The following is a 27,198-nucleotide window of genomic DNA, read 5'->3' on the forward strand; positions in this document are numbered from 1 at the left end:
TGTCTAGAAAACAAAGAGCTGTTAAAGTTTTCCATAACTTTAAAGATAAAATAGAAATTTAAAGACTCCAGAATGTCCTTTAGGGGCTTTGTTTAGAACACAAACACAACTAACTGCTAACTCTAAATAATTAGACAAAATAGTGTATTTCTTTACGTGATTTGGTTCAAGATGTCTCATAAAATGACCTGTCCCAGAACGTTAGCTCGAGATATGCACCAGCACCTCCTGACCCCACGGGGGACAAGCGTGTTAGAAAATGGATGGATGGAAGGATAACTCTTTTTTATTTTAATTTTTTTTTTTTTTCAAATGTGGTTTTTAGAGAAGTGAAGGTGTGTCTGGTTGTGTGTGTGTGTCAGCAGAGGGAGGGGCTCTCTGGGGCTCCATTAATTCAGCAGTGCAACAAATGCAATGTTGAGGCTAATGTTGTTGCGAGGGGCGAACAGCTCGGTGCGCCTCATGCCGTGGAGAAAAGCTTTGCGTTTTACCGTCAGATGTCCAAATATTTTATTTTGAAGTTTCACGGAAGTTGCGGCTATTTTTCGGTCAAATTGACACAGTCGCGGTTCTTAACGTCGACAACGAGCAAGACAACAACAAGACACGCACGAGACCTCCAGCCAGCGGGAAGCCTGTCTCATAAAGGTAAAGGTAGGAGGGACGGGGTCTCCGGGGTTTCCGGGGTTTCCTGCCCCAAACAAAGAGCGGCGAGAGACCTGCAGCTCTCACTGCTGCGTTCTGTTCTCTCGGTTGTTTAATGCTCACAGAGCTGACGGAGCTGTATTGTTGAAGGTGTGATGTATGACTGTACACTGAGGTTATGTTAATGAGGTAAATAGTTTCTTTGTTCTCTGGTCAGACTTTGGGTTGTAGGCATTTTGAAAGTGGGTGTGTCATTTTTGGTTATAAATTACCTCTGAGACCAATTAGAGCCGCGCTCAGCATCTCTCCTACTGTGTTAGGCGTGTGATGCACGCACTTAATATATATAGATAATTTAATTTGCACACAGACTTGAAGACATCTGATTCCCTGCTTGTTAATTTTGCGTAGTGTCTGTTTCGTGGACTGGCTTTGATCATTTCTGGGATGAATGGCTACTGAAATACTTCAACTGGTCAAGCCTCAGGCTGAATTGTTGTATGGATCTAATAGATTCTTTATAATGCATGTTGTGGTTAAAAAAAAAGAACCCACAGAAACAATGTGATTTGTTTTGTTAATATTTTTACTCTTTAATTTGAAGTGTGTGTTCATTGGCTGCATGGTGACGCAGCAGTTAGCAGTTTCTTGTTGTTTTCGCAGCTCAGTCTTTGCTTTGTCTCCAGGAGCATACACGGCTTCTCTCCAGGTACTACGGCGTCCTGCCACATCTCAAAACATGACTGTTGGGTAAATTGGGCTTTTTAAACTGTCCTTGTGAGTGTGTGTGTGTACGTGGTTGTTTGCATGGTGTATCCCAGCTACCTCCATCCCCACACCACCCACAAGTATGCAGAGGCAAGCAGGTGCTCACTATTACTGGATGAATGAGAGCAAAATGACAAACTGCTGCTGTACACCAGTCTAGAATCACTATTATGATGTACATACAGAGTCCATGTTTTCTTAATTGAGTACATTATAGGCTTTTTTCATTTCTTTTCTCACAAAAAGAATAAAGAATTCAGAAATGATCATCTAAATTTTAAAGCATCTGTGAGGACTGTAGAATAATTCGGTCCAGGACTGAGCAATATGTTGGATTGAAATCTGACCCATTCAAGGTTGAGCTTGATTTCTGTGATTCCAGTGAACCACTCCTGTCCTGCCAACGACAGCATTGAATTCGCCTCAGTGAAAACCTCAGAGTTGAGATGCACACATCAGTTTCCATTACCTAGATTTTAGATCACATTTACAAAATGATACAATTTTAGCTGATTACATTTCCTATTTAAGGAACTAAAAAAAGACGCATTTCAAAAGATCCTCCTTTTGCCTTCCTTCAGTGATTGGTCAGCTGATGTTATACAGCACCTATCCGGTCACACTGATCGCTCAAACGCTTTACAATACAGACTGGTTCGCCCTCGCATGCACACCAGTCAGAAGGCAACTTGAGAATTAGTTCCTTGCCCAGAGACACATCAGCATGTAACAACTGTTCCAATTGCAAAACAGCTACTTTACCACTGAGCCAGTCGCCCTCACTGTGAGGGCAGTCACTGAAAAACAGCATCTGGTTTTGACTTGTTTTTTAATAAAGGCCAAAAAGATTAGTCGACAATCCAAACTCTCCTAATTCTTAAATTAACATTTAGTAAAACATTTCCCTAAATGTTGTAGGTTCTTAACTTTAACTCTTTCTACAAAGCTATCAAATCTTCTGAAGTTTTCTCATTCCAGTCACTAGTAAAAAGGCGACCTTATTGGATGTAAACACCCCACCATCATCACATCTAAACAGGCTACACAAAAACGACACTTCTATCTTACATTGCAGATTAGAACATCATCTTCTGATATGTAAAAAATGTTATTGGACGTGAAATACTTCATAAGATCGCATTTCTAATGATTATGTCCTTTAAAAATATAGTAGCAGTAGAACCAAGGCTTGGCTGCTCTCCAAGCTTTTGTACTAACACTTCTTGTGACATTTGTTTCATGGCTCAGCACAGCAGATGGGTGGCGGTGGGAGATGAATGGAGATGGCGCAGTGATGAGTGGGTGGGGGCGTGTCTGCATTAATGGCATGGTGGGGGGGGGGGAGAGAGAAGAGAACAAGAACAACAATGGTCGACTGCAAGATGAACAAAAGTGAAGAAAACTATGTTTGATTTGTTTTCCTTAAGTATGAAAAAAGGAAACAGAGTATGGAAACTGTCCTGTTGTCATTCATCCATCCTTCCTTGTATCTGCACTTCCCTCAATGTTTTCTGTGTTATCAAGTAATAAATACGGTTTTTATGCTCACACATTTGTAAGCTGAAAAAGTTGGTTGATGCAATAATGCATCTATCGGCATCTATTATTTTTACTATGTAATTCAAACACAGAGCAATTCAGAAACAGATCAAATGAATTAAAAAACTAAATGACAACATTTAAGGCACTTAAAAGCTAAAGAATGGTAGAAATGATCAAACATTTTGGGGGGAGCTGCAGTAAGCAGTCCTGTTCTCATTTCTGAGTTAAAGCCAGCCGTTTCTGCACATCTCAGGTTTTCAGGCAGCTTGTTCCAGAGCTGAGGGTGATAGAAACTAAACGCTGCACAGACTGAGCATATGTTTGATGACCTGAGGGATCTATGTGGTTCACACCTGAGCAGCTACTATGAAATATATGTAGGGACAACAGCATTCATAATGTTAAAGGGGCAGTACATGTAAAATCCACTTTTTTTATCTTTACATCATGTTATAATGTTATTCTGTCATCAAAAACATTCCTGGAGTGTTGCTTTGAATCTTTCATGCATGTTTGAAAAATCCTTTAATCTCCATGACAACCATTCAGCTGACGAAAACGCCTGATGGGACCGGAGGCACATCTCCTCCTTTTTCATGGGCACAGCTTCTCCCCAGAGCTGCAGCTTTCAAGCTTCTGAGCTTCCACCTCACAGAGCAGCCCTTCCCCACTCTGCTCCTTCAGACTAGCCAGCAGTAATTAGCAAACACCTAGTGGAACTGTGCTTCTGCTGAGCTCATTATAGGAGCTACATCTCTCAGCAGTGCTGGTAAAAAGTTGTTATAGGGTTAGTAGAGGAGCCATGTTGTGATGACTTCCTGGAGGCGGAGTTTAAGAAAGATCAGAAGTTTCTTAAAGAGACAGAGGCCCAATTTCAAGGCATTAAATTTGGACGTAACATTAATTTTAAGTCATATTTGACTTAATATAATGTATATGTAAAATGTTTATAACAGTAGTTAACATAGCAACTTGATTGTGCTATAAAATGACACTATGTGCCTGGAAAAGACATAATTCTGTTCCATTAAGTTCAATCGATTAAATGGTACTGTTTTGATATGTTGCACTAAAGAAAACAAAAGTAAAGCATTCCCCACTTCAAGTTATCTAGCAGATGATGAATATGTTTACCTTCAGGTTCATAAGTTATATGCTCAAACTAATGTCCTGTTTCAGAAATGTGGATATTATTCTGATGAAGTTAAACTGAACTTGTTTAGATCATTTTGTACCTCATTTCATTTGACAGCAAGTCTCAGCGATCCTCTTCTACCTCCAGGCCTTCACTACAGTTTATTAAAAAACAACAAATAAACAAAACAAACAAACAAAGAAAGATTTTACTGAAACTTAGTGTCTTGAAACATGCTTGTGTTTCAGTGTCTGCTCTAAATCAGCTGAGAAACTGGAAGCTGGTGGAGTAAAGAGTGATTCAGCATCATCAGTCACACACACACACGCACACACACACACACACACACACACACACACACACACACACACACAGGCTCTTGAAGCTTTATGAGCACTCTTGGTCAAAAATGCATCAGTGGAACGGTAGCACAGTGAATTCTACTTGTATTATTCTGTACATTTGATGTTATCTTTTAATTATCCTTTTTCATCACATTAACTGTATGCTGTTATAATTTTGGGAAAGTAATTCAGTTTATTTCCTATTAATACAGATATCTGCCTGTCTAATGAGGTATAACTAAATGTCCATGTTTTCGAAACAAAGTTTTGGCTCAGATTTTTTAGGCAGTTAGGTTGTCATCTCGCTGTACCTAAAATTGCTGTTTGGATCTCGACTGTTTCCTAAGATTGTGGCACCATCAGAAATACATGGACGATTATGAAGTCTGTGAAGACAGACATGATGATCTCCTTTCAGTCAATCCAGCTCTCCTTCTAGATCCTTGTTTTGCCTCCCAGTCTGCTCTGCTCTTGCCTAAGGTGTTGTATAATCCCTACTGCAGCAATAAGCAGGGATATGAGTGTGAAAGCTGATGGAGGAGCCGTTGCCATGGCAGCCATGTGATTTCACAGCAGCTTTTCATTACAACGATAGATGGCATAGATGTAAAGAGCACCCTGGTCTGTTCTTACTTAATCAAAATAAGCGTAGCTGAACGTGTTGTCATGGTGATGTATAGATTAGTTACACCCACATGCCCCTCCCTGTCCCCTCTCTCATCAGTCTGCCAGACTTCATTCTGGAACAATCGCAGAAGCTCCGCCTCTCTTGCTGACGTCACTGCCTGTTTTGTGTGTGTGTGTGTGTGTGTTTGAAATGGTATCAGTTTCCTTCTCGGTCTTTGTTGATCTAGATGGAACCAATGAAGAGCTGAATATTGTTTCTAAAAACTGCTGGATGTTTGGACTCACTGTTCTGACAGAACATTGTTGATTTAATCAGTTTTTTAAAAGGTTAAGTTTATTTTATTCCCAGTAGTTGAAACCAGAAGCTTACATTGATATACCAAATAAAAAGAAGGATCCACATTTTTTCCTCACTGTCTGAAGTTAAAGTGGCAATATGTAACTTTTATAAAAATATGTTTTTTATGTACAAATTTGTTAAAACTGCCACCGTGTTGTGAAAGTACGATATGACACAAAGAATCTGTCAAAAGATCCATCCTGTTTTCGTCCTTCCTGAGCTGCTATTCTCTGAAGAAATATCTTCCTCAGGTACTTGCTGCTAAATGGGATAACAGTGGAAAACTGTTTATCTGCTGAAATTTTTCTTTGGTTCAGAATGAATAAATGAATGTGTGGTGTACCTTTGTATTCAGAGAAAAGAAAAGAAAAACCCTTCACCATGTCTCACTGTAGGAATTATGGGTCAGTTTTTCACCACATATAGTGTTTTCCGTTCATGCCAAAGGATTTTGGTCTCATCTGATCAAGGCGTTCCAGAGCGTGCCTGTTATTTACTGTGTTTGATCTGTGGAAAATTGCAAACAGAACTTTCATGGAGTTCTGGAAGCATGAGCTTTTGTCTTGCTACTCTTCCAGAGTTGTGAAAGTCTAGTTGTTTTCCTGTTGGGAGATTCTGACGTCTGAGCTGTGGATCTCTGCAACTCCTTCATGGGCCTCTTGGCTGCTTCTGTGGCTAATGTTTATAGATTCCTCTCCATGTTCAGATGATGAACTGACCAGAGCGCCTGACCCTTCTATAAACCTCTCCAGATCTGCCGCCGGGTGATAATGGATGGTCTCTGATGTTCTTTAACAAACCTCGGATGTCGTCAAAGTGCAGCTGCATTTGCACTGAGATTAGATTACACCCACATGGACTCTAGTTATTAATCAGCTGGTTTGACGTCAACTTATTGCATTGGATTTGTATTGATTATGGGTGTGTGGCTAATAAAGGGGGCTGAATCTAATGCACCTCACATGTTTCAGATTGTTTTTAGTAAAAACATATTCTTCCCCAAACCGTTTGAGGTATTTGGCTGCGTTTGGAACATATAAATCCAGCTCCTATAACTAATGATAAGTTTGTTCTCAGGTCTGTCATCTTTTTGCTTAAACTCTGCAGCCATTCCTCCACCCTGCTCTCCCTCTCTCTGTCCCTCTTAGATTGACTGAAGTTCTGCCATGCCTGTGGCCTCCACCAGGACAGAGCCTGGTAAGGCCTGACACAATTCTTCATGTTCGCAGTTATCACCATGAGATCATTGTTGTCTGTTTGTTCTTTTTAAAAACATTTTTTTTACAACTCCTCCTTCCTTTCTTCACCTAAAGGCTCTTCTCTATGCATCAAGTGAATGCAAGGATGTTACGTTTTTTTAAACGTAATGTTGAAGTATGCTGGGATTCTCATCTGTTGAATGTATCTATGCGTGTGTGTGTGTGTGTGTCAGCTCCCCAGGTGTTGGACGCAATGAGTGACAGCACCACCAGCTCCACCATCGCCAACGACCTGGACCTCATCTACCTCAAAGGCATTATGGAAAGCCCTTTGGTGAGGCATACACTCAAATACGAATGTTTGAAGTGGATCTGAGATTTAAAATGAATACGTTACTGTCATTTCCACTGAATTAAACCCCGGCTCACTGTTGGTGAGCGTCAGGAGCAGGAGGAGAGCCCCAAGGAGCCGCGGCTGTCGCCAGTGAGTGAGAACAACGTGGAGCTCCTGCAGGAGATCCTCAGGGATCTGGACCCGTTCACACAGCGCTCTGACGCCGCCGCTGAGCTGGCCTGCATCCTCACACAGCCTCACTTCCAGGTGTGGAATGTACACAAATGCACCACAATGCATTTCAGGGCTTTTAAGCAGGAGCTTTGACTGACTAAAGATACATTTGAATATCAAACTGGAATTCTATGTCTTTTTTTTCCATTTAGTCTTTACTGGAGACTCATGATTCAGTGGCCTCCCAGGCATGCGAGAGCGAGCCTCCCAGCCCGTGTGACTGTGTTGATCATGAACAGGAAGACAGCCAGACGACCAACCCGGCCCTGCCCTCTGATGCCATACGCATGGTTGGCATACGCAAAGTAGCCGGGGAACATCTGGTGAGAACTGCATTAACTCTACTGCCTGTTTTTCTGCTACAGCTAAACATTTCTACTTTCATCAAATCAGGAAACATTAGCTTTTAATTATTTTTCCCTGTATAAAAATATCTGATCTCATAGTGGATGTGTTAAATGTCAACAGCATCCCCAACAACAGCAAATCACATGATTAAAATAATTTAGATGGGTTAGGCGCTTTAATTTTGTGCAGTGAGAAAGTATTTATTCCCTTAGACTTATTCTGATTTTTTTGATCACATTAAATGTTTCAGATCATCAAGCATCTTTTAATATGAGACAAAGTTGAGTTTTTTAAATACCAAAAACATTTTTCAATGGATAACTTCAGTTCTTAAGACTGCAGTATATAACTCTTGCAAAATATTCAATATTCAATAATAATTTTATTAGCTGTTCTTTTTACTTTACGTCATTATGAAAACCATTTATTCACCGTCATTAGTGGCAAAGCTAACTAGCCTTAGCAGTCGTGGTTGGCTACCTCTGTGGTAGCAGAGAACAAGGGGGTTGGGTTGAGCAGCACATACATGTGGTGATTCATAGCACTACAACGCTCCTCCTTGCTCTGATTGATTGTTTCTGATGAGAAGTTTATTAGTTTATTAGTTAGGTTGTGTCCTGCTCCAATCACGTTCCAGAGACGACAGTAAGGTTGATTCTCTCCCGGATCTTTAGCAATATGTCTCCTAACAGTCATAGTTTTATCACTTGTTGATTGTTGCTCTTTAAGTATTTTCTGGATTCACTCAAACAGTTTTTGCTTGTTGTTTCAGGGTGTGACGTTCAAAGTGGAAGGTGGAGAGCTGGTGATCGCCCGCATCCTCCATGGAGGGATTATAGACCAGCAAGGCCTCCTGCATGTTGGTGACATCATCAAAGAGGTATTTATCCAATTTCTACTTTTCTTTAGGTTCTGAATTTGAGCTCTTTGACTTTATTTACTATAATCTACATTAGTGTTTTTCAAAGTAGAGGGACTTTCTGAGGTTAGGGTTGCCTCAGAAAGTTTGAGTAAAGATAATGAAAAAAATGAATAAAAAATTAAGCAAATGATTTAACTACATTTTTAAAGATAAAATTTCAATTATATATATATATATCATCTTTTTAAAATCATTGTTATAAAGAATAATAAAATAACTTACTCAAATGGTATCTGCCTTGTTCATTTTTATGATTGGCTCCCAAATTTATCCCAATATTTTGCTCCTCAAGCTAGCAAGGCAAGAAAGGGAAAAGCTGGACACTGCTGTAAAAAAAGCCCCAAAAACTAATGGCCATCTAAAACCAGAAAGTATGAGGCAGCATTAATTCTAAATAAAAGTAAAAAAGTTTCAAGTCCGAATAAAAGTGAGAAAAAACACATTTTAAGTCAGGATTAGCTTCTCTGGTCAAGTTTATATATCCAAACAGAGAATGTGACTTTGGTTCCAGTTTGGTTTCTGTACATATATCTTAAACATAAGTCAAAAATTAAATAATAAAGTCATATGAAAAATATTATTTATATTAGAAACATCACAAGAAATAAAATAAATGGTTGCTAGTAGAGTTGCTAATGAGAGGTTGTCATCATCCTATATTTAATAGACATATATATATTGCCTGCAAAGTTTGGGTGTAAAGATGTTGCACCATCTGTGCTAATTGCTCATATAGCTCTAAAACTAGTCTACATTTAAAATCGAATGATTTTGTCTTTGCTTTAAAATGGGAAAGCCATGTCATAATGTGACTCCTCTCTTCTTCTCAAACAGTGTGACATCACATCTGCTCCTGATTTAAATGTTTGACGCCTTGTTTGGCTGAAGGATGGTTTAAAAATATGATGAATGCTGTTTTTTATATCCTGGCCCTTAAGGAGAACTCAGAATCTGTTAAAAATAAGTGAAAAATGTTAATGTAGCAAGATTAGCTCCAAAGTTGTGATTCACTTCAATTTAAATTTATTTAATCAAGGACAACACATTAAGCAATGTTGCATGTGAAAAACAGAGCAACCGTTGTTTTGTATATAGATTTTCTAGTCACAGGTTGATTTGCAAACCGAGTCCTCGGTTAGATCTTTATTAAAAGAAAGTCAAATAAAAGATCCTTGTCTCACTCACACACACACACACACACACACACACTGAACCCAATGCTGAATTATGTTACTATCAACAAGAAATACTCCACAACAAATTAGGTTGGTATACATCAGTGTTGCATGATTGTTACTGGTACATTGAGCTTGTTTATTTCATTCTATGCAACAGTTTATAGAAAAACACCTAAGAGCTTCATCGTAGAGAAGAGCTTTGTGAATAATTAAATTGAAGAGACTGTTCTTGTGTTCTGACAGGTGAACGGGCGAGATGTGAGCCAGGACCCCAGGGTGCTGCTGGAGGAGCTACAAGCAGCCAGTGGCATTGTGGTTCTGAAGATTCTGCCCAGCTACCATGAGACCATTCCACCAAGACAGGTGACACAAGTTAACACCACCTCCTGCTGGAAGCAATTCTGTAGTTTGTGATTCTTGTCATCCAGAATGAACGTGATGCCTGTTGAACCAGTGAGTTGGGGAAACCATTACGTAAAGCCTCTTGTTGGTTTGAATCTGTCCAGGTGTTTTTCAAGTGTCACTATGACTACGACCCAGCCAATGACACCCTGATTCCTTGTAAGGAAGCAGCCTTAAGGTTTGAGACAGGAGACATCCTTCAGATAGTCAACCAAGATGATGTCAACTGGTGGCAGGTAAGAGACTTTCACACAAAGCAATTGTAGCATGTAAGATTTATCTGCTCAGGCTGTACAGTCCAGATATTGATATTGGTTTGGTTCCAATTTTGAAAAATCTTTTAGATTGGGTATTAGACACAGGGAACCCAGTCCATGAGGGCAGATCTAGTATAGAATAGTCTAAGTCTATACTTTATGCTCTGAGCAATGTCCTGCTTTATTATTTATACTACATTACATTTAGAATTCCTAATTGCACTTTCTGAATCAATCCAAGAGTGATTGATTCAAATAAAACAAAAACTTTTAATCTAACAACATCCAGCAGATTGTATGGAGGCATTGAGTCGAGGTATTCACTCTTCACAGACGAGAACGTAGCGACAATAGACAAAACGCTCGTGTTGTCGTTGACTTCACAGCAATCCCTTATTCTGAGCATGGAGAAAAAAAACAACCCTTTAACAGGAATAAACTTCCAACAGAACCAGAACCGACTAGGGGTTTGAGAAAACAGTGCAGACACAAGAAAAACAGCAGCAGTAGTTTCTACTCAGCTAAATGCTAGTTCAGTGGTTCAGTGGTTCAGTGGTTCAGTGGAAAGCAAAACCTCCAAACATTTTCATGTTTCTGCAGGAGATACTTGAGTATGAGAAGAACAATCAAGACACAAATTTTATTTAACGTCCTAATTTTCCTTTTCGTTTTTTTTTTTTTTTTTACTACAAAATTAAATTTGCTCCAGTATCCTTCATAGGGGCTTGGAACTTTCCGGTCTTCGTTTTAAACACTAATATTTTGAACACTGCTGTGTGGCTGCGCCTGGTGTTCAGGGCCGACATGTGGAGGGTGGAAGTACAGGGCTGATCCCCAGTCAGATGTTGGAGGAGAAAAGAAAAGCTTTTGTGAAGAAGGATGTGGAGTTGGCACCTGCAGGTATGTGGACTGAAAAAACTAAACCTGAGTAAGACTCCAGGGATTTGCTGCCATCTGCTGGTAAATTCCCACCTCTGTCCTGTCATATTCAATAAATTAGAATACTTTGAAAAGGTTATTTATTTCAGTGATATCTTGAACTAAGTAAAAGATGTTATGTCAATTTATACCTAACAGACTGATGTCTTCAAGCTTTATTTCTGTTAGTTATGATTTTCAGCTTCCAGCCAATGAAAACATACTTAGGATGAGAATATTAACATTTGAAATCAGAAATATGGGCTTAATGAAAATATGTTTAATACCTGCTTAGAGGTTGTTATTTTCATTTCAACACAGATTCAGATTTTTTGAATATGACTGCATGAAATGGCAGCTGAATGGATCCACCAATGAGTGTGGAGACGATTCAGTCAGCTAATGGAAGCCTGGCTACACTAAAACTATTTTATTATGGTGTGACAGGAAATCTTTGCACTGGTCTTGGAGTGAAGAAGAAGAAGAAGATGATGTATGTGACCACAAAAAATGCAGGTAAATGTCTGATTTCACTGTTTTTACTTCTGAAAATGTACATTTCTTCCCCGAGTCCTTCTGAAATGTTCCTTTTTTATTAACTTGCTTACCTCCTTTCCTTTAACCGTTCATCTCATTCATAGAGTTTGACAGACATGAAATCCTGCTGTATGAGGAGGTGGCCAAGGTCCCACCATTCAAAAGAAAAACTCTGGTTTTAATTGGAGCTCAGGGCGTTGGGAGGCGGAGACTAAAGGCCAAGCTGCTGCTGAGGGATCCGCAGCTCTTCGGTACCACCATCCCATGTAGGAAACCTGACGGCTTTCAGTGATTCCATTATTTGACTTTGAAGCTCAGTGGACAGTTTAGGATTTCTGTCATCTTTGACCACAAGTATGCTCCCTCTAAAAATCTTGAAATAACTGTGTGTGTATCCAGACACCTCCAGAAAGCCTAAAAAGGGAGAACGTGAGAGTCGGATGTACGCTTTCACAAGCCGCAACAAGATGGAGGCTGACATCAAGAATGGCCGTTATCTTGAATATGGAGAATATGAAGGCAACTTGTACGGTTTAAAGATTGACTCCATCCACGAGGTGGCGGAGGCGGGACGCGTCTGCATCCTGGACGCCAACCCACAGGTTTGTAGACACGTTCACCTTCTCCTGGGGATTTTAAAACCATTAAAACTTAGATTAAAAACATGCTTTTTACATTCTTGGTAAAACTGTCACTTTGTCATGACAGTACCTCTTGTTATATTTACCTGATCTTAAAATTTGCTTTGGGATCTGAAACATTTAAGTGTAATTAAGCTACAAAAGCACCTAACAGAAGACCAGAAAACCCAACGAGAAGCTCGAGTCTAAACTCTTCTGGCTTCTCCTGGGGTTTATGAGACAGATAATCTGTGAAAAAAATCCTCTGCCTTCTCCCAGTGATAGCTCCAGAACTACTCAGTTCAGTCAGAAACAACCAGTCAGAGTCAAGAAGAGGATTTTATCGCTGTCAATCATCCCATTGTATGTGCTCCTCATGTCCAGCCCCTTGCTCTCTGCTATAGCTAGTTCACCACAACAGAGTCTGTCATGAATGCTAAAGCTATTTAACATAGCCACAGGTGAGTGGGGATAAACAATTTTCCCAGAACAGTGAGGTGTTTCTTGGACATTATCACATTTAGCAGCCCGTTGATAGCGCTAAGACCCTCCTACTGGTTCTGATTGGCTGTTTTTGACCGGGAGCTGTGCGTTTCTTCACATCACTATAGAAGTGATGTGAAGAAATGCACAGTTCTTCTTGTGGAGAAGCTGGACTTTGTTTCACAGATAATCTGTCTCATATTGTCGTGACATGGTGACAGTTTTATCAATCAATCCATACATCCATACATATATACATAGATACATACTCAACCAACCTGGTCCTGTTGGAAAACATGAACACTCTCCCTCTTAAATCAGGCCTTCATGGGAACAGGGAGGAACTGAGTTAGATTTTACTGTCAAACTCCAGACCACCACAGTGAGATCCATTACCCTTAAGTAGAGAAAACATGAACCAGTGATCAAGCCCTTCAGGAGCGGTCAGCCTACCAAAGTCACTTTTGTGATGTGTTGTGGTAGGCTACCAGCACCAGGCTGGTGGAAAAAACAGGTTCCATGACTGTAATGATGGGCAGAGAAACTTTCTGTTGACTGTAAGATCTGTGACATGTTTCATAAAGTACTCCTCTTTCAGCTCTTTCAGTTTTTTGTCATAAACTCTAAGATATGCTCTCTAAATCCCATGAAAAGTGTTAACTTTCAGACAATATTAAAGTTAAAATCTAATGTGTTCGTTTACTTTCCATGTTGCTTCTAGTCTCTCAAAGTGCTGCGGACCTCGGAGTTCTTGCCCTACGTGGTTTTCCTGCAATCTCCTGACTTTGAGGTGCTCAAGGCGATGAATCACTCGGCTGTAGAGGCTGGGGTGGTCACAAAGGCCCTGACAGTATGAGCAAAATGAACCTTTTCTCTTATAGAGCACTGAAAAATTTGTGTCAGAAGTGTGCGGAGAGCCAATCTGTGTGTTCTGTGTTGCAGGATGAAGAGCTGCAGAGGACATGTGACGAGAGTGCTAAAATCCAGGCCGCCTTTGGTCACTTCTTTGACCTCATCATCGTCAATGAGAACCTTGATGAGACTTATCGCACCGTCAAAGCGGCTCTGGAAACAGTTTCCAAAAACCCACAGTGGGTCCCAGTCACTTGGGTGTTCTAAGACCTGAGAACTCTGCCCACATGTTTCAATCCTCAAGACTCATGTTTTCATCAGTGTCAACAGACATCTGGCATATCCTGGACCACAGCTGGAACTGTGTGTGTAAAGTGTGTGTAGAATAAAACTGTCACGATGTGAGGACTCAGCATCCTTTGGTGCAATACTTCTTGCAGAACGTAGTGTGTTGGATGGTAGCGGCCCGGCTGGCTTCAGGTGCACTAAAGTCTCAAAAGGTTGTTGGATGATTTGAAGTTTTCTCAGAAAGACTCTGTGCATGCACATGTATGCGTCTGTGACCCTGAGGACTTCAGAACTTTCTATTTTTACATTTTACTTGCAAACTTCAGACATTTTTTTTTCCCTTTGGTTACCTATCATAAAGGAGGTCAGACCTTTTGGGGTCAAAATGTGCCAAGAGATTTATTTCAGCCAAAAAACGGATCCTGCCAACTAATATCAAATATTTTCTACTTTCTGTTAACGTACAAATTGGTTGGACATTCATACACAATAATGCACCAGACTAACCCCGGCTTATTTACCATAAATCATGTGTTGCTCCATCAATCTCCACCATAAATTCCAAAATGGCTGCCGCTCATGTGAACTACAGCCTTAGCAGCTGCAATAGGCTTTTATTGAACAATCATTAGGTTTTTAGCTCGCTAAGTCAGACAAGCAACATCTGGTGGTGAACATGTTGGTGCAGTGATTATACAAAACACAGAGAAGCACGACATTATGCTAACTGAGTGTAGCAGCTAGCGTATCCCTCTGGTTAGCACCCCTTCACAGGCCTTCCACGCCTCAGCGGATCAGGGTTGTTTTGTTAGGAAAAGCTGGTAGTCAGATACTGAATTTCTTAATGCAGTGTAGCATTTTTGTATATGTTACAGAAGCAGTAAGGTGGTAAAGTCATTGTGAAATGTAATTTTTATTTTTGTTGTAAAAACAGCAACAGATGGTCAGAAGTAATTTTTTTCTAGTATAAGTTGGAAATAAAGAAGTTGGAGGATTTTTTCCACTAGCTGGGAAGACTGTCCTTTACACCCATACACTGCATTTGAAAGAAACTCTTTCAGTGTGAGTCAGCCATACAACTAATTGAGCCAGTTAAAACAAGTCACAGTCAGAATGCTTTCAGCCATCCCATAATACTGCCTTACTCTCTGATTATGTGACTTTACAAACTGCAACACAACTGCTAAGTACTGAGACAGTAACAGGTCACCAGAGCAGCAGAGGTTCTGAGAACTGACGTGTTACACAGTTTGGACTCTGATAGAAACCCCCAACGTTATGCTCCCTAAAAACGCTGCGTTGCATTAAAACAGTCCGTCATCCCCGGCTGACACTTTTATGTTGCACTGATCCCGATTTGTTTAACTAGATCCCCTCCTTTTGTAGATAGCTTGTATATACACAATGGTATAATAGGTATTTATATTGGTTTAAATGTCCAGAAGGCCATTTTTAAATATATGCTTATAACCCATTAGTGTATAACACAAGATCTGTGTTGTTCCTTCTCACGTTCCCACCTCTACTTGCTGCGTTTCCATTGCAAATTTGAGCAAAACATTGTTGATATTTTGCCAGTGCCAAAAACCCCCCCACAATTTTGCAATTGCGATGTTTCCATTAAATAAGAAATAAGAAGCATTCACGCACAAATTAAATTCAGACGTGAATAAGTTTGTTCATGCAAAAAGTCATTAATGAACGAGCCAAGGACTTCCTGACATCTTTTTCATCTTTTCCTCCAGTAGCGACGTCCAGTTGTTGATCACACTTTGATACCGCCGAAAAATCACCTCATCCCAGGACAAAAGCTTTTTATCAAGACCTTTGAGTTTCCTGTAAGCAAATTTATTTTTTGTAATTTCTATTTTTGCAATTATATGGTCAATGGAAACGCAGCTTCTGATTATGGTTCTGACTGGCAGCTACTGGATGATTTTAACGCACAATGTTGAGTCACAAACAAGGAAAACTGGTGCTTGTTAAATACTTGATAACTACTGATTGTTACCTGGCAGTGCTTGTTTTAGTTCCTTTTGGGAAGAGATTTTCAGTTACTATCTATGCTTTAGTTCCAAAATGTTCCTGAAGAACAGATGTTTGTCTGGGAGCTTTTAGGTTCTGATCCCCTGGAACGTTTGAGTATATCATCATTGCTCTCCTGAAGACATTCCAAAACCTCACTCAATTTTTTAAAATAAAATAGATGTAATACAGACATTTTTTCCTTTATCTTTATGAATGTTGGTACGTCTTAGGACAGAAACAGTTTTTTTTCTACAAAACTGATAATTTTCTGAATAAATAATTCAAGCAAGAAGTATCTTCAAATATAGGTTTACAGTACATATTTCTTCCAGTATATCTACTACTGTATACAGTGAAGACGGTAAAAAACATATCTATGTATTTGATATGAACAACTGAAACATTCCATAATATTATGTAAAACTTGTTCAAAATGATGGCACGCTGTTAATTATTTCTTGGCAATTTGGGTAAAGCAGACATTGTTTTGTATTCGAGACATTGTATTGTCAATTTGCTGTCTAGTAAAGCTTTGATTTGCTGATAAAAATTTAGTGGACTCTGGTTAAGAACTATAGTATCGGAAGATACTAAAAACAATATTCAAGACATTTTTTGGTCAATATATTTACCTTGGGATCAGAGGCAACACTGGGTGAGAGCAGCCTCAATAAATGTTGTATTGTTCTAAAAGAAAGATCAAATAGTTCTGAATTCTTTTCCATCTTTTAGAAGCCCCTGGGGTGGGGAGTGCAGCTATTGTTATTTTCCTGTGAGTAGGAAAGTGAAAGTCTGTGATTTACAAAAGACTGTCAATGTTTCCAGAATCATAACTTTCCATAAACAAGGTTGAATACTCTAAAGGATAAAGAAGAGCTACTTTGCTGTCCTCCATTCTCCCTCCTGTTATCTGCTAGGCCAGAGTCCAGCGACGTCTCTGTTTCAAACCAATCATATTTAACTATTTAATTACAAATATGGATCTGAGGCTCATTCAAATGGAAAAGATGCCCATTTTAATTTTTCAGCTGTCTCCTTTCTGCTGCTCCTGGTTCAGTTCATATGAAATCAATGAATCATATTGAAGTCTTGCTCTCACTCTCCCTCTCACAGACAGACATTAATTCAAACATCTTACTGACACTGAAAATTGCTAACTTGGATTGTTCTCTATTGTTCTCTCGTTAGCAGTGTTCACAAATAAGAAATTCTATTTTTGAGTTTCCGACTGGCTGGTCAAACTGGAAAATCCTCCATTTTCTGTTGACAACCGATATCTCAGTGCATTTTTAGAACTTTGTATAGTTCAAAAACTACAAGCTGTTACAAGTATGATGACTGAAAAACATATGTTGTCTTACTGTAAGTGGAATACTGGATTAAGCCTGATTTATTTTTTCGTTTATGTAACAATATGAACTATCCATTAAGTATGCTTTGATCTTTTCAGAATAAATTATTGGTTTGATTTAAATGTGTGATTTTCTTTCATCTTACAACATGCTACTGAGAAACCTAAATCTGGAAATCATGCAGAACTTTTATATGTATACTTGATATTTTGATGGAACAGTTTTATCAGCATTCAGAGGGAGAGTAAAATGTCCTGGACTCAATCCGTTTCTGTGGGTTTGCATCATCTCCTCATGTATTTCCTCTGGCTACCTCGGTTTTGGCCCAATGACTGCAGTCTTTTTTAAAAAGCCAATAAGATAAGATAACATACTGTGATTTGTGATGTATTTTATCAAAGAACAATGGAAGAGTGGGCTTCACAGACTATTTGTGGAAGGAAGAACACTAACCTTCATCTCTAGGCGGTTCAGTAATGAAGGGCGGTTCATGTGGGGGTTTTTGTGACGTCTCCACACTGAAGGTCTGATGAACAAGCTGCTCTCTCTTTCCTGCTGGTCTCATGTCTTGCCGTAAAGAATCTTCTCTGCCATTCTTAAAGTCCTGATTATCACATGTTTTACCACATTTTACTGACTTCTTGATGTGAATAACCATTAATCTTCTTCCTTCCACTACTTCCAAACTGAGACTTCTGGCAGTTTTTCGCCTTCGGGGCAGTTCTGCTCTCCCTCTTACCCAACTCTCAGATTCTCCTCCCTCCTCTGCACTTTGTGCTTTGACCTTTGTCTCATCTCCTCTGCATTCCTTCTTCTGATCTTTGTTGCGTTGTGTAAGGTTGTCCTCTGCCATGTGGTTGTGGGTGTTTGCCGTCCTGAGTTGTCTGTTGGTGGCACTCATCTTGTTCTTTATCACTGGGACGCGCTATAAAGTGTTCAGTGAGAAGTGTCTGAGATCACCAGGACCCCTGGTCATCAACAGCAAGGAGAGGGATGCCAGACTGAAGAAAGGTAAGAGAAAAAGGAAATGTATGCAAAGACAAGGCAGAAATGAAGCAATGACTGTAAGTTGCTCTTATTTTATTACTTTTTTTTGACAAGTTGTATTACAGTAGCTGGTACAGTGATACATTTTGGGAAAGAATTGACAGTCATTTTTATATATCTCTGCAGGTAGCTAGTGACATGAGAGTGTTTATCTATAATGACTGGTATCAGTCAATCAAGTTCAGTTATATAGCACCTTTCAGAAACAAGGCAGTTCATAGAGCTTTACATCATAAAAACATCTGGTGCAGCCTAATCCATCCTGTACATTCCCCAACTTACTCCTTTAGAATTTACCAGATATTTTCTAAAAAAAAAAAAAAAACATGATAAAGATACATAATAAGTTTCAAGAGGATTTCGAAAAGTCCTTCTTAAATTTTCTTGTCAAGTTCTTGAAAATTTCTAGAAGCAGCCTCTGTGTCCCAGGAAAGCGCAGGCTGCATTATTTATTTAAGAAAGTTGTTTAACTTTTACATCTCTTTTTATCAAGCGGCTTTTCTGTTTGTTCGTTCAAGTAACAAACAGAAACAGAAATATAAAAATTTATATTACGCAAAATGCTGATTCCAATTTTATGATGTGACGGGACGATCTCTCTTCATTTTCTGCGCTCCTCCTGAGCGTCACACTAAGGCAGCTGAGGGTTAGCAGTTGGAGGTGAAGTTTTTGTGAAGGCCATCATTAATTTAACAGGCAAGCAGCATGTTAAATTAATTGGAATGAAGCATGTTAAATGGCTTCATTCCAGAGATGGGATTGACATCACACCCAAAATAACAATAAATTCTTTCACTTTCCAAGTGGGAAGTCCAACTTCAAAGGAAGATTCCTGTTCAGCTTTTTGACTCGGAACTCAAACTTTCCCAGTTCTGACTACAAATGGACCGCAGCATCATGCTCTCAGCCTGACATGATGATGCATTTCCCTCAGGGTTCCGTGCCGACCGGGTTCCACCGGCTCTGGATGCGGTGGTGATTGGCAGCGGCATTGGAGGCTTGGCAGCCGCAGCGATTTTATCCAAAGCTGGGAAGAAAGTTGTAGTCCTGGAGCAGCATGACCTTGCTGGGGGCTGCACACACACCTTCCAAAACAAGGGCTTTGAGTTTGATGTGGGTAGGTTTCCTCAGCAAAACACGCCGGCAAAAAAAACCTTCCTGTACTACAAAGGTTGAAATATCAGAATGATTCAGATGTTCTTTGTCTTTATCACAAAGAGATCAAATCATTGATTTATAGTAAGCATGGTTTTATAGCTAAAATACATACACATACACAAACATACCTGAAAAATATCAGTTTAAAAATATTTATAAATGATCTGTTTAAAAGGTTAAAAATACCTGCTTCCATCAGGGATCCATTATCTGGGCCAACTTCATGAGAACAGCCTGCTGAGGGTCGCTCTGGATCAGATCACTGAGGGACAGCTGCAGTTTGTCAAACTGGAACAACATTATGACACTGTGCTTCTTGGACCGCCCGGCCATTGCAGGTAATCCAAGTCATCATCAACGTGATATTTTGTCCTATAAGTTATATCCACTTTTCTTAATATAGAAAAAAAGGTCATCTTTATGAAGGGTCCACACTCTTTGAAACCGTTTGCAGGCCATTACTGAATAATTCTGCATGTTTCATTCCAGCAATAGTTTCGTCACATGTTGTAATTCCAGCCAAGAAGCTGTCCCACCATCAGAACTAAACCTGACCATCCTGTCTTCCTTCAGGGAGTATCATATTCACGCAGGGAAAACTGAGATGGCAGATTCCTTGAAGAAGCAGTTTCCAGAAGAAGAGGAAGCTATTGATGAGTTTATGAAACTGATGAAGGTGTGTGTGCATGTTTGTGTGTGATATCCATAATGAACCGGACATGAGGGTTAGTTATGAAGTGCTGCAAGTGGACAAAGTAAAAGCAGGACACAGGCATATAAGAATCCCTCTTTTCCCTCCATATGTAACAATGGTCATAATGGCCACCACTATATAAAGTAACCTATGGTGGATACTTTAGTCCCATTGGACCAGAGGACATGTCTCCAGACAGGAAGGTTTTTACCCTGTAAACATTTGCAGACTGCAATCTGGCTTTTTACATTTTGGACCAAAAACATGTCCAGCAGAGGGTTCCAGGTGTGACTTTAAAATACATCCACAGGTGAGTCTCTAACTGACTCAAATGTGTCAGTTAACCTACAAGAAGTAACCAACGCTGTGACATCATCATCCAGGCTTTTCCTCATTGTTAGAAATTAATTATTCAGTATGAACTGATTTTGAAGGAGATAAATAAAGAAACAAATCTCTGACATGTTCTTTCTCTCATAATTGTTGCATTTATTAATTAGAAATATTTTAGGAAATATAACTCATTTAAGAGAAGAAAAGTTTGCTCTGATTTGCCTGCAGACGGTGAGAGAAAAGTTGTATGTAAACTTCTGGTTTCCGCTGCATTAATGAACTTTTAATCAGTGGACACTCGGTCCAGGCATTTGGTCTCCACCTCTCAGTAGACTCACCTGTGTGATTTGTGTTGCTACATGCCCAAATAAGAAACATCTAATAGCGGTTTATATCATGCTGATTCCCTCTGCTACGCTTGCTGCTCTTCTACAGCAGTGTTTATACTGAGAGCTGTGGAGGTGGTGGTCGCACTAGCTGACTTCCTAAAAGCAGCTCCATAAAAATTAGTTCAGCTTCATCTCTGAATGAACAGCTGTTTGACAGGATAGCATGTGTGAGAAATAATCTGGACTCTGTCCTTCTGCAGTACGCCTCTCGGAGAACTCCACTGATTGCCATTTTGAAGATCCTGCCCTACCTGGTGGTAAACCTTCTGATTTGGACTGGACTGTTGAATAGAGTATCTCCTGTGTTTCGCCTAGCAACAACCAGCCATTCAGAGATGATGTCCCGACTCACTCAGAACAAGGACCTGCAGGCGCTCTCTGCCTACTTTTTCTACGGTGCTCATCACTTCCAGACCTCTCAGCTCATCAGCTGTGAGCTGCACACATTGTTCACGGGTCTTGTGTCCTGTCGCCTGTAGGTGTCCCTCCTAAAGAGTCCAGCTTCCTAATCAATGCGCTTCTTCTCCACCACTACAAACGTGGAGCGTACTACCCGTACGGGGGGGCCGGTGAAATTGCCTTTCACATCGTTCCAGTCATTCAGCAGGCAGGCGGTGAAGTGTTGGTCAGGGCGCCTGTTCAACGCATCCTCATCAACAGTCAGGGGAAGGCCTGTGGTGAGCAGAGGAAGACCTTTGGTCAAGTTTTGGTAAACTTTAAGAATAACACTTCAATGTCATCTACATACAAGTTAAAGCAAAATGTTAGAGACTCGGCTTGTTTAGGCAGAAAATGCATTAGAAATGTACATTTTTAACTCGAAAATTTCTGGGCTTAATCTCAAGATTTCTGAGGTTTATTTTTATTTTTTGGTAGGAATTAGGGAGCAACAGGCTACCTCATAATTTCCTCTGTATCAATAAGGTACCACCCTGACCTAACCAAATTTAACATGGCCACAGTGCAAACAACTGCTGCCCAAAGAAATCAACAAGGTAGAAGAGTGAATGCCTGAATGATTGTTTAATGGCTTCTTGTGTTTATTTTGGACCCAATCTTTCCTTCAACATATGAAAGCAAACAAAAACCACTCAAACGTAGTGTTATCAGCTGCTTGATTTGGCTATCTTTCCTTGTTTGTAACATGTTCTAGGTGAGCCACATTGCACATTTGCTCTAAAATACCACCATAAAGTATTTAGCATGTTTTCAAGGTGTGACGGTTCTCAAAGGACAACAAGAGATTGAGGTCCTCGCCCCTGTTGTCATTTCTGACGCTGGAATCTTCAACACCTTCCAGAAATTTCTACCTCAGCATATTCAGGAAAAACCAGGTAAAATGTTTCCACTCAGTTAACTGTACATGTTTCTGATATTATTTTCTTCATTTGGTGTCTCCTGTCTTTGTTGGTATTGTGTGCGTGTGCGGGCGTGTGTGTGTGTGCGTGTGTGTGCGTGTGGGTGTGGGTGTGTGTGTGTGTCTGTGTAGAAATCCAGTCACTGCTCGGCATGCTTCGTCATGGTATGGGTTCCTTCTTGGTCTTTGTTGGTCTGGATGGAACCAAGGAAGATCTGAACATTGTTTCTAAGAACTTCTGGATGTATAAAGGCAACGACTTGGACTCACTGTATGTTTGCTCCTGCATGTTTTATTCTTTCTGACTGAACACTGTGCATTGGTTTAATCAGTTTAAGAAAAAGCTTTGCTTCCTCATCTACATACAACACGTTATGTTTGGAGTAAAAGTGGCATCGAACATCATCCTGAACTCAGAAGGAAACGGCTCTGGCAGCATCATGCTTTTCTCCAGCAGGGGCAGGAATCTGGTCAGAGTTGATGGGAAGACTGAAGGAGAAAAATAAGGACAATCCTGAAACATTGTGCACATTGAGCCAGAGCTCAAAGTATTATGTGTTGGAATGGCCTAGTCAAAGTCCAGACCTAAATCCAACTCCAAATCTGACGCAAGATTTAAAAACTGATGGCAACAAACACTCTAGATACAGTCTGATTGAATTGGAGCTGCCTAGGAAAGAAGAATGAGCAATATTTTGTCTCTCAACCTGCAGTCATAAAGCGAAGACTCAGCTGTAAACAACATGAAGAACAGCTCTACAAAGTCTTGACTCAGTTTGGATTTTATTTCCACAAAAACCTTTGAAAACCATGTATCATTTTCCTTTCACTTCATAGTTCTGCACTGTTCATGTTTGTCTGTCTTACAAAATCTTAGTAAAATCTGAAGTTTTATGAGTGTGAAGTGAAAAAATTGGGAAAGGTTTAAGGGGTATAAACATTTAAAGAAAGAAGTATAACAATAATTTATTGCTCATGTCTTTGTGTTTGGGGGCATGTTGCCGCGGCTGCAGTATGGAGGCGTACTCTTCTCTGAACAGAGAGCAGGTGGTAGGAAACATACCCATGATGTTCATCACCTTCCCATCAGCTAAAGATCCAACAGCCGCCATCAGACACCCAGGTAACACATTCAACCCCCAGGACTGCTGTGAATTCCTGAATGAGACGTCTTTCATTGCGCTGTTTTTGCTTGATCTGACCCACAAATTTCACCAACCTCCTTTTCCACGTGTTGCTCTTCTGTATTCTCCTGTGTTTGTACAGGTAAGTCCTGTATGACATTACTCACCATGGCCCGCTATGAGTGGTTTGAGGATTGGAAGGAGACCAAAGTTGGCAAGAGGGGTCCAGAATATCTGGACCTGAAAAACAGCATGGCTCAAGAGTTGCTGGAATGGGCTCTTACCATCTTCCCTCAACTTCGAGATAAAGTGAGTCATTGTTGGATTCTGCATAAATCTGCCCTTTAACAGTAAGAAAAGAGACAAAAATGATTTGAGGTAATTCTTCTGCTAACTGTGATTAAAAAAGAACGCTAATTTCCACCTGCAGCCCCTGAACAGGCTGATAGTAATCAATTATTATTTAACAGATTATGAAGTGGTGAAATGCCAGTTTTGTAAATAAATACATGTCAGGTAAGTCTCACAACAACCAAGCAAATCAAACTACAAACCCAACAGAGAGTCCATGAAAAAATTTATTTGCCTTAGTCAACAATGAGTGCAAATCTGCTCATCTAACATACAAGTTTTTATCAAATGTGCAAAGATTTATAACTACAACATGTAATCTCGTTTGGAAAATTATTCCAATCACTAGTCACGTTCATTAAATGCAGTCCTCCGTTTTGGGATGCTGCACTCACCTCTAGAGGGCGCCCTCTAGACTCCATTCATGTTATCTGATCTCAGACAAGCTTTCTTGAAGGTGGAGCAACAATGTCGTGAAGAACTTTATAAACTAAACAAATGTTTACATAAAAGATCAGATTTTTAGAGTTTTAAAGATCATGTTAAGCTCTTTGATCAAATCTATAAGGCACTTTTGTATATTGATTCAAGAGGTTTTAAAGCTGTTTTGCATTCCTACAACAAGCTAGCCATATAAAAAACAGGGAAAAAAATCTGAGAATTTAGATAATATGATAGTAGATATTATAGATAATACGTTTTAAAGGTTAGGATCCAAAGTCACACCCAAAGAGGTAAATTTATCAACATTTTTAATTTTCTTCCGATTCATGAAATACTTGCAAGCCTCCAGAACTACAATACAAACCACCTGTACCAGCTTTATCCATTTGATCACCTGATTATAAAAAAAAGCTAATTGTGTACATCTATTTATCAGAAACGTTAAAAAAAATTATTCAAAAATCTGAGTTTTTGAAGATGAAACGTCACAATTCATGTATTCTGTGTCTATTTCTACATTCGGAATTTTATTATTATTTTTAAAAAAATGTCAAATCAGTAATGGCAAATTAGACCAGACCAGCCTTATATTCATCTGAAGTTGAATTTACATCAATTTGTTTTCACAACTTCTTAAAATAGCAATCAAGATGGCTTCATACCTTTTCATCACAAATTACATCCCAGCTATGTTGGAAGGATGTACATTAGACTTTGATATCTATCTGTGGAGGTGGTTGGTAGTTATACATATTAACCTAATGTCCAGTAGTGGAATTAAATAGGTGAAATGACCTGCTTGCATAGGTGTGCAATGTTCAGCTTGAACTTCTATCTGAATGGAGCGTCATTTGTTCCATTCAGAAGTCATAATGACCATCCTCAACAAATCATGGCCAAAAAATGTATTTGGTATTGGTTCACAACCTGGAGCGCTTCGGTCCGGAAACATCTGCTAAGACACGACCACAGACCCCCGTCAGCGGGCTGTACCTCACAGGTAGCACGACCAACACCGCACAGCAGACTGACCATAGTGTATTAATTATAATAATTGTGTAACTTTTTTATATGGCTGGAGTAATGGTTTCTGTCCCTCTTAGTGGCTTTTCAAAGCATGTCATTTTATTGTGGGTAATGATAGTCTCCTACCAGCTTCAGCTAGCATCTTCACAAAATGTGCTGGTTCTGTTCTTGATTCAAACATTTAACACCAGAGCATCAGAAAACAGAACCCTGTCTGATGTGTGATGGTTGAGCATTTCTATTATTATGATATTGATGCCTGTGTTACTAATTGTTTGAATAGATGAATGTGACATTATAATCTCAAATCTACTATGAAGGTTGTTTCTCTAATGCCTTTATAGGACTTTGAGTCTGATTCTTCATGTCATTGTGTGTGTGTTCAGGTCAGGATGTGTTCTGCAATGGCTTGGCTGGGGCCCTGCACGGAGGACTGCTCTGTGCCTCGGCTGTCCTCAACCAAATTCTCTACATTGACCTTGTTGCTCTGAAGACTCGCCTCAAGCACTGGAACACCAAGAAGAAGAAGAAGAACCTTCTGTAGAAGCACAGAAGCACCCAAAACAGAACAAATGTTTTGGATTTTAATATTTTAGTGGTGTTTTATGCACTTCAGATATGCTGAGAGTGCCTGAAGGCTTGGTGGAAGACGAGGCAGACGAGAGCTTCGAAGGCTCTCTTGTTCCTTTCCCCTCCAGTGATCTTCAGAATAATCTCATAATTCTCTTCCTTTCAGAAATGAGTTTATCAATAAACTTTTAAGATTCACATTCACAGATATATCTTGGTTTGGTTCTTTCCCACTTTGATTATGTTCGGTATCTCCTTCTTTTATTGAGCAATAGAAACCAAAGCCTTCACTTGTATGACGCTTTATCAAGTCCAGAGGACCCCAAACGCTTCACACTACATTCACGCCTTCATACACACACCCACACACACACACACACACACACACACACACATACACACACACACACCTACACACACACACACACGCACACACACCCACACACACACACTGCCCTGGGGCAGTCTGAAAGAGAAGAAGCTGCCATGATGGTGCCACCTGAAGTTTTTTCACAAGGACACAACGACAATGACTGAGACAGACAGAGTGGTTTAAACCACATAATATACAGGACAAACAACAACAACAACAACAACAACAACAATAATAATAATAATAATAATAATAATAATAATAATAATAATAATAAATAAAATACAAAAAAATAATAATAAGAAGAAGAAAGCACTGTGTAGACATTTATCCATTCAGTTTTCATGTTTGTTCACAAATATCTATCTATTCGCTCTGATAGTACCACAAACAATATGTGGTGTGTTGGTTTCTGTTAGATAATTTCCACCATTTCCATGTTTATAACTTTTCTATTTTTTTTTTCCTCATCCACTATTGTCTGTCTCCTGTAATTTTAATCTTGTCGGTTTTACTCAAAGTGAATTCCTGTAAGTTTGCCGACAGGACATTGAAACATTACACATGGACATAGAATTGATCAAATTGATTTAAAAGATGAAGTACTGCTGAAGGGACAAACAAATTTACAATCATTTATTTTCACTGGATAATTTTCCAGTTAATCCAAAAGTGTTCTCTTCTGTCGTTACTATGCTATTTCGTCAGTGTTTTAAGCTGTTTAAATATTTTCATCTACCTCTGTCTCTCCCTGACCCAACTGATTGAGCAACCTAGTAAGAACAGTTAGAAAAGTAGTGATAGTAGCCTTTACTCAAAATTCTTTTGTTGTCTTACTTGAGTGATTTCTTGGATAGTTGCTTTTTAAGTTACTTATACTTTATCCTGAAGTAGTGCTAGTCTTGAGAACAATTTTTGGGTACCCTACCCAACCTGGACAAGAGAAAAATTCCCAGCGCCCATGTAGTCAAGCTCTTAT

General features: G+C 39.6%; 2 protein-coding genes across 4 annotated transcripts; both read left to right on the forward strand.

Moving 5' to 3' along the window:
* The first annotated feature begins 356 nt into the window (after nucleotides 1–356).
* mpp2a (MAGUK p55 scaffold protein 2a) lies at nucleotides 357–15,410 on the forward strand. 3 transcript variants are annotated; one of them, XM_044099094.1, is made up of 14 exons: nucleotides 357–648; nucleotides 6,550–6,598; nucleotides 6,834–6,934; nucleotides 7,046–7,201; nucleotides 7,321–7,491; nucleotides 8,289–8,396; nucleotides 9,860–9,979; nucleotides 10,123–10,254; nucleotides 11,073–11,175; nucleotides 11,641–11,709; nucleotides 11,835–11,996; nucleotides 12,130–12,332; nucleotides 13,555–13,683; nucleotides 13,776–15,410. In XM_044099094.1, the coding sequence occupies exons 2-14, from the start codon at nucleotides 6,568–6,570 to the stop codon at nucleotides 13,950–13,952; spliced, it is 1,662 nt and encodes a 553-aa protein (XP_043955029.1). In that variant the 5' UTR covers nucleotides 357–648; nucleotides 6,550–6,567; the 3' UTR covers nucleotides 13,953–15,410. The 3 variants fall into 3 exon arrangements, with proteins under 3 accessions (XP_043955029.1, XP_043955030.1, XP_043955031.1); XM_044099095.1 differs by having other exon boundaries at nucleotides 420–654; XM_044099096.1 differs by having other exon boundaries at nucleotides 420–648; nucleotides 7,052–7,201.
* Nucleotides 15,411–18,160: 2,750 nt separating this feature from the next.
* On the forward strand, nucleotides 18,161–23,803 carry LOC122821929 (all-trans-retinol 13,14-reductase-like). Its single transcript, XM_044100251.1, has 10 exons — nucleotides 18,161–18,364; nucleotides 19,335–19,517; nucleotides 19,758–19,896; nucleotides 20,132–20,234; nucleotides 21,175–21,370; nucleotides 21,454–21,651; nucleotides 22,189–22,308; nucleotides 22,464–22,602; nucleotides 23,345–23,454; nucleotides 23,598–23,803. The coding sequence occupies exons 1-10, from the start codon at nucleotides 18,205–18,207 to the stop codon at nucleotides 23,801–23,803; spliced, it is 1,554 nt and encodes a 517-aa protein (XP_043956186.1). The 5' UTR covers nucleotides 18,161–18,204.
* The last annotated feature ends 3,395 nt before the right edge of the window (nucleotides 23,804–27,198 follow it).

This window comes from Gambusia affinis, linkage group LG19, assembly GCF_019740435.1.
Source record: "Gambusia affinis linkage group LG19, SWU_Gaff_1.0, whole genome shotgun sequence".
NCBI classification, from domain to species: domain Eukaryota; kingdom Metazoa; phylum Chordata; class Actinopteri; order Cyprinodontiformes; family Poeciliidae; genus Gambusia; species Gambusia affinis.

Bases quoted from the DNA above. Each gene is read 5' to 3' on its own strand.
- mpp2a (XM_044099094.1), top strand. From the start codon at position 6,568: ATGCCTGTGGCCTCCACCAGGACAGAGCCTG. The intron at 7,492-8,288 runs GTGAGAACTGCA...TTGTTGTTTCAG, and splicing joins AAGTAGCCGGGGAACATCTG to GGTGTGACGTTCAAAGTGGA. The intron at 11,710-11,834 runs GTAAATGTCTGA...TCTCATTCATAG, and splicing joins TGTGACCACAAAAAATGCAG to AGTTTGACAGACATGAAATC.
- LOC122821929 (XM_044100251.1), top strand. From the start codon at position 18,205: ATGTGGTTGTGGGTGTTTGCCGTCCTGAGTTGTCTGTTGGTGGCACTC. The intron at 18,365-19,334 runs GTAAGAGAAAAA...CATTTCCCTCAG, and splicing joins GGATGCCAGACTGAAGAAAG to GGTTCCGTGCCGACCGGGTT. The intron at 22,603-23,344 runs GTATGTTTGCTC...CCGCGGCTGCAG, and splicing joins GGCAACGACTTGGACTCACT to TATGGAGGCGTACTCTTCTC.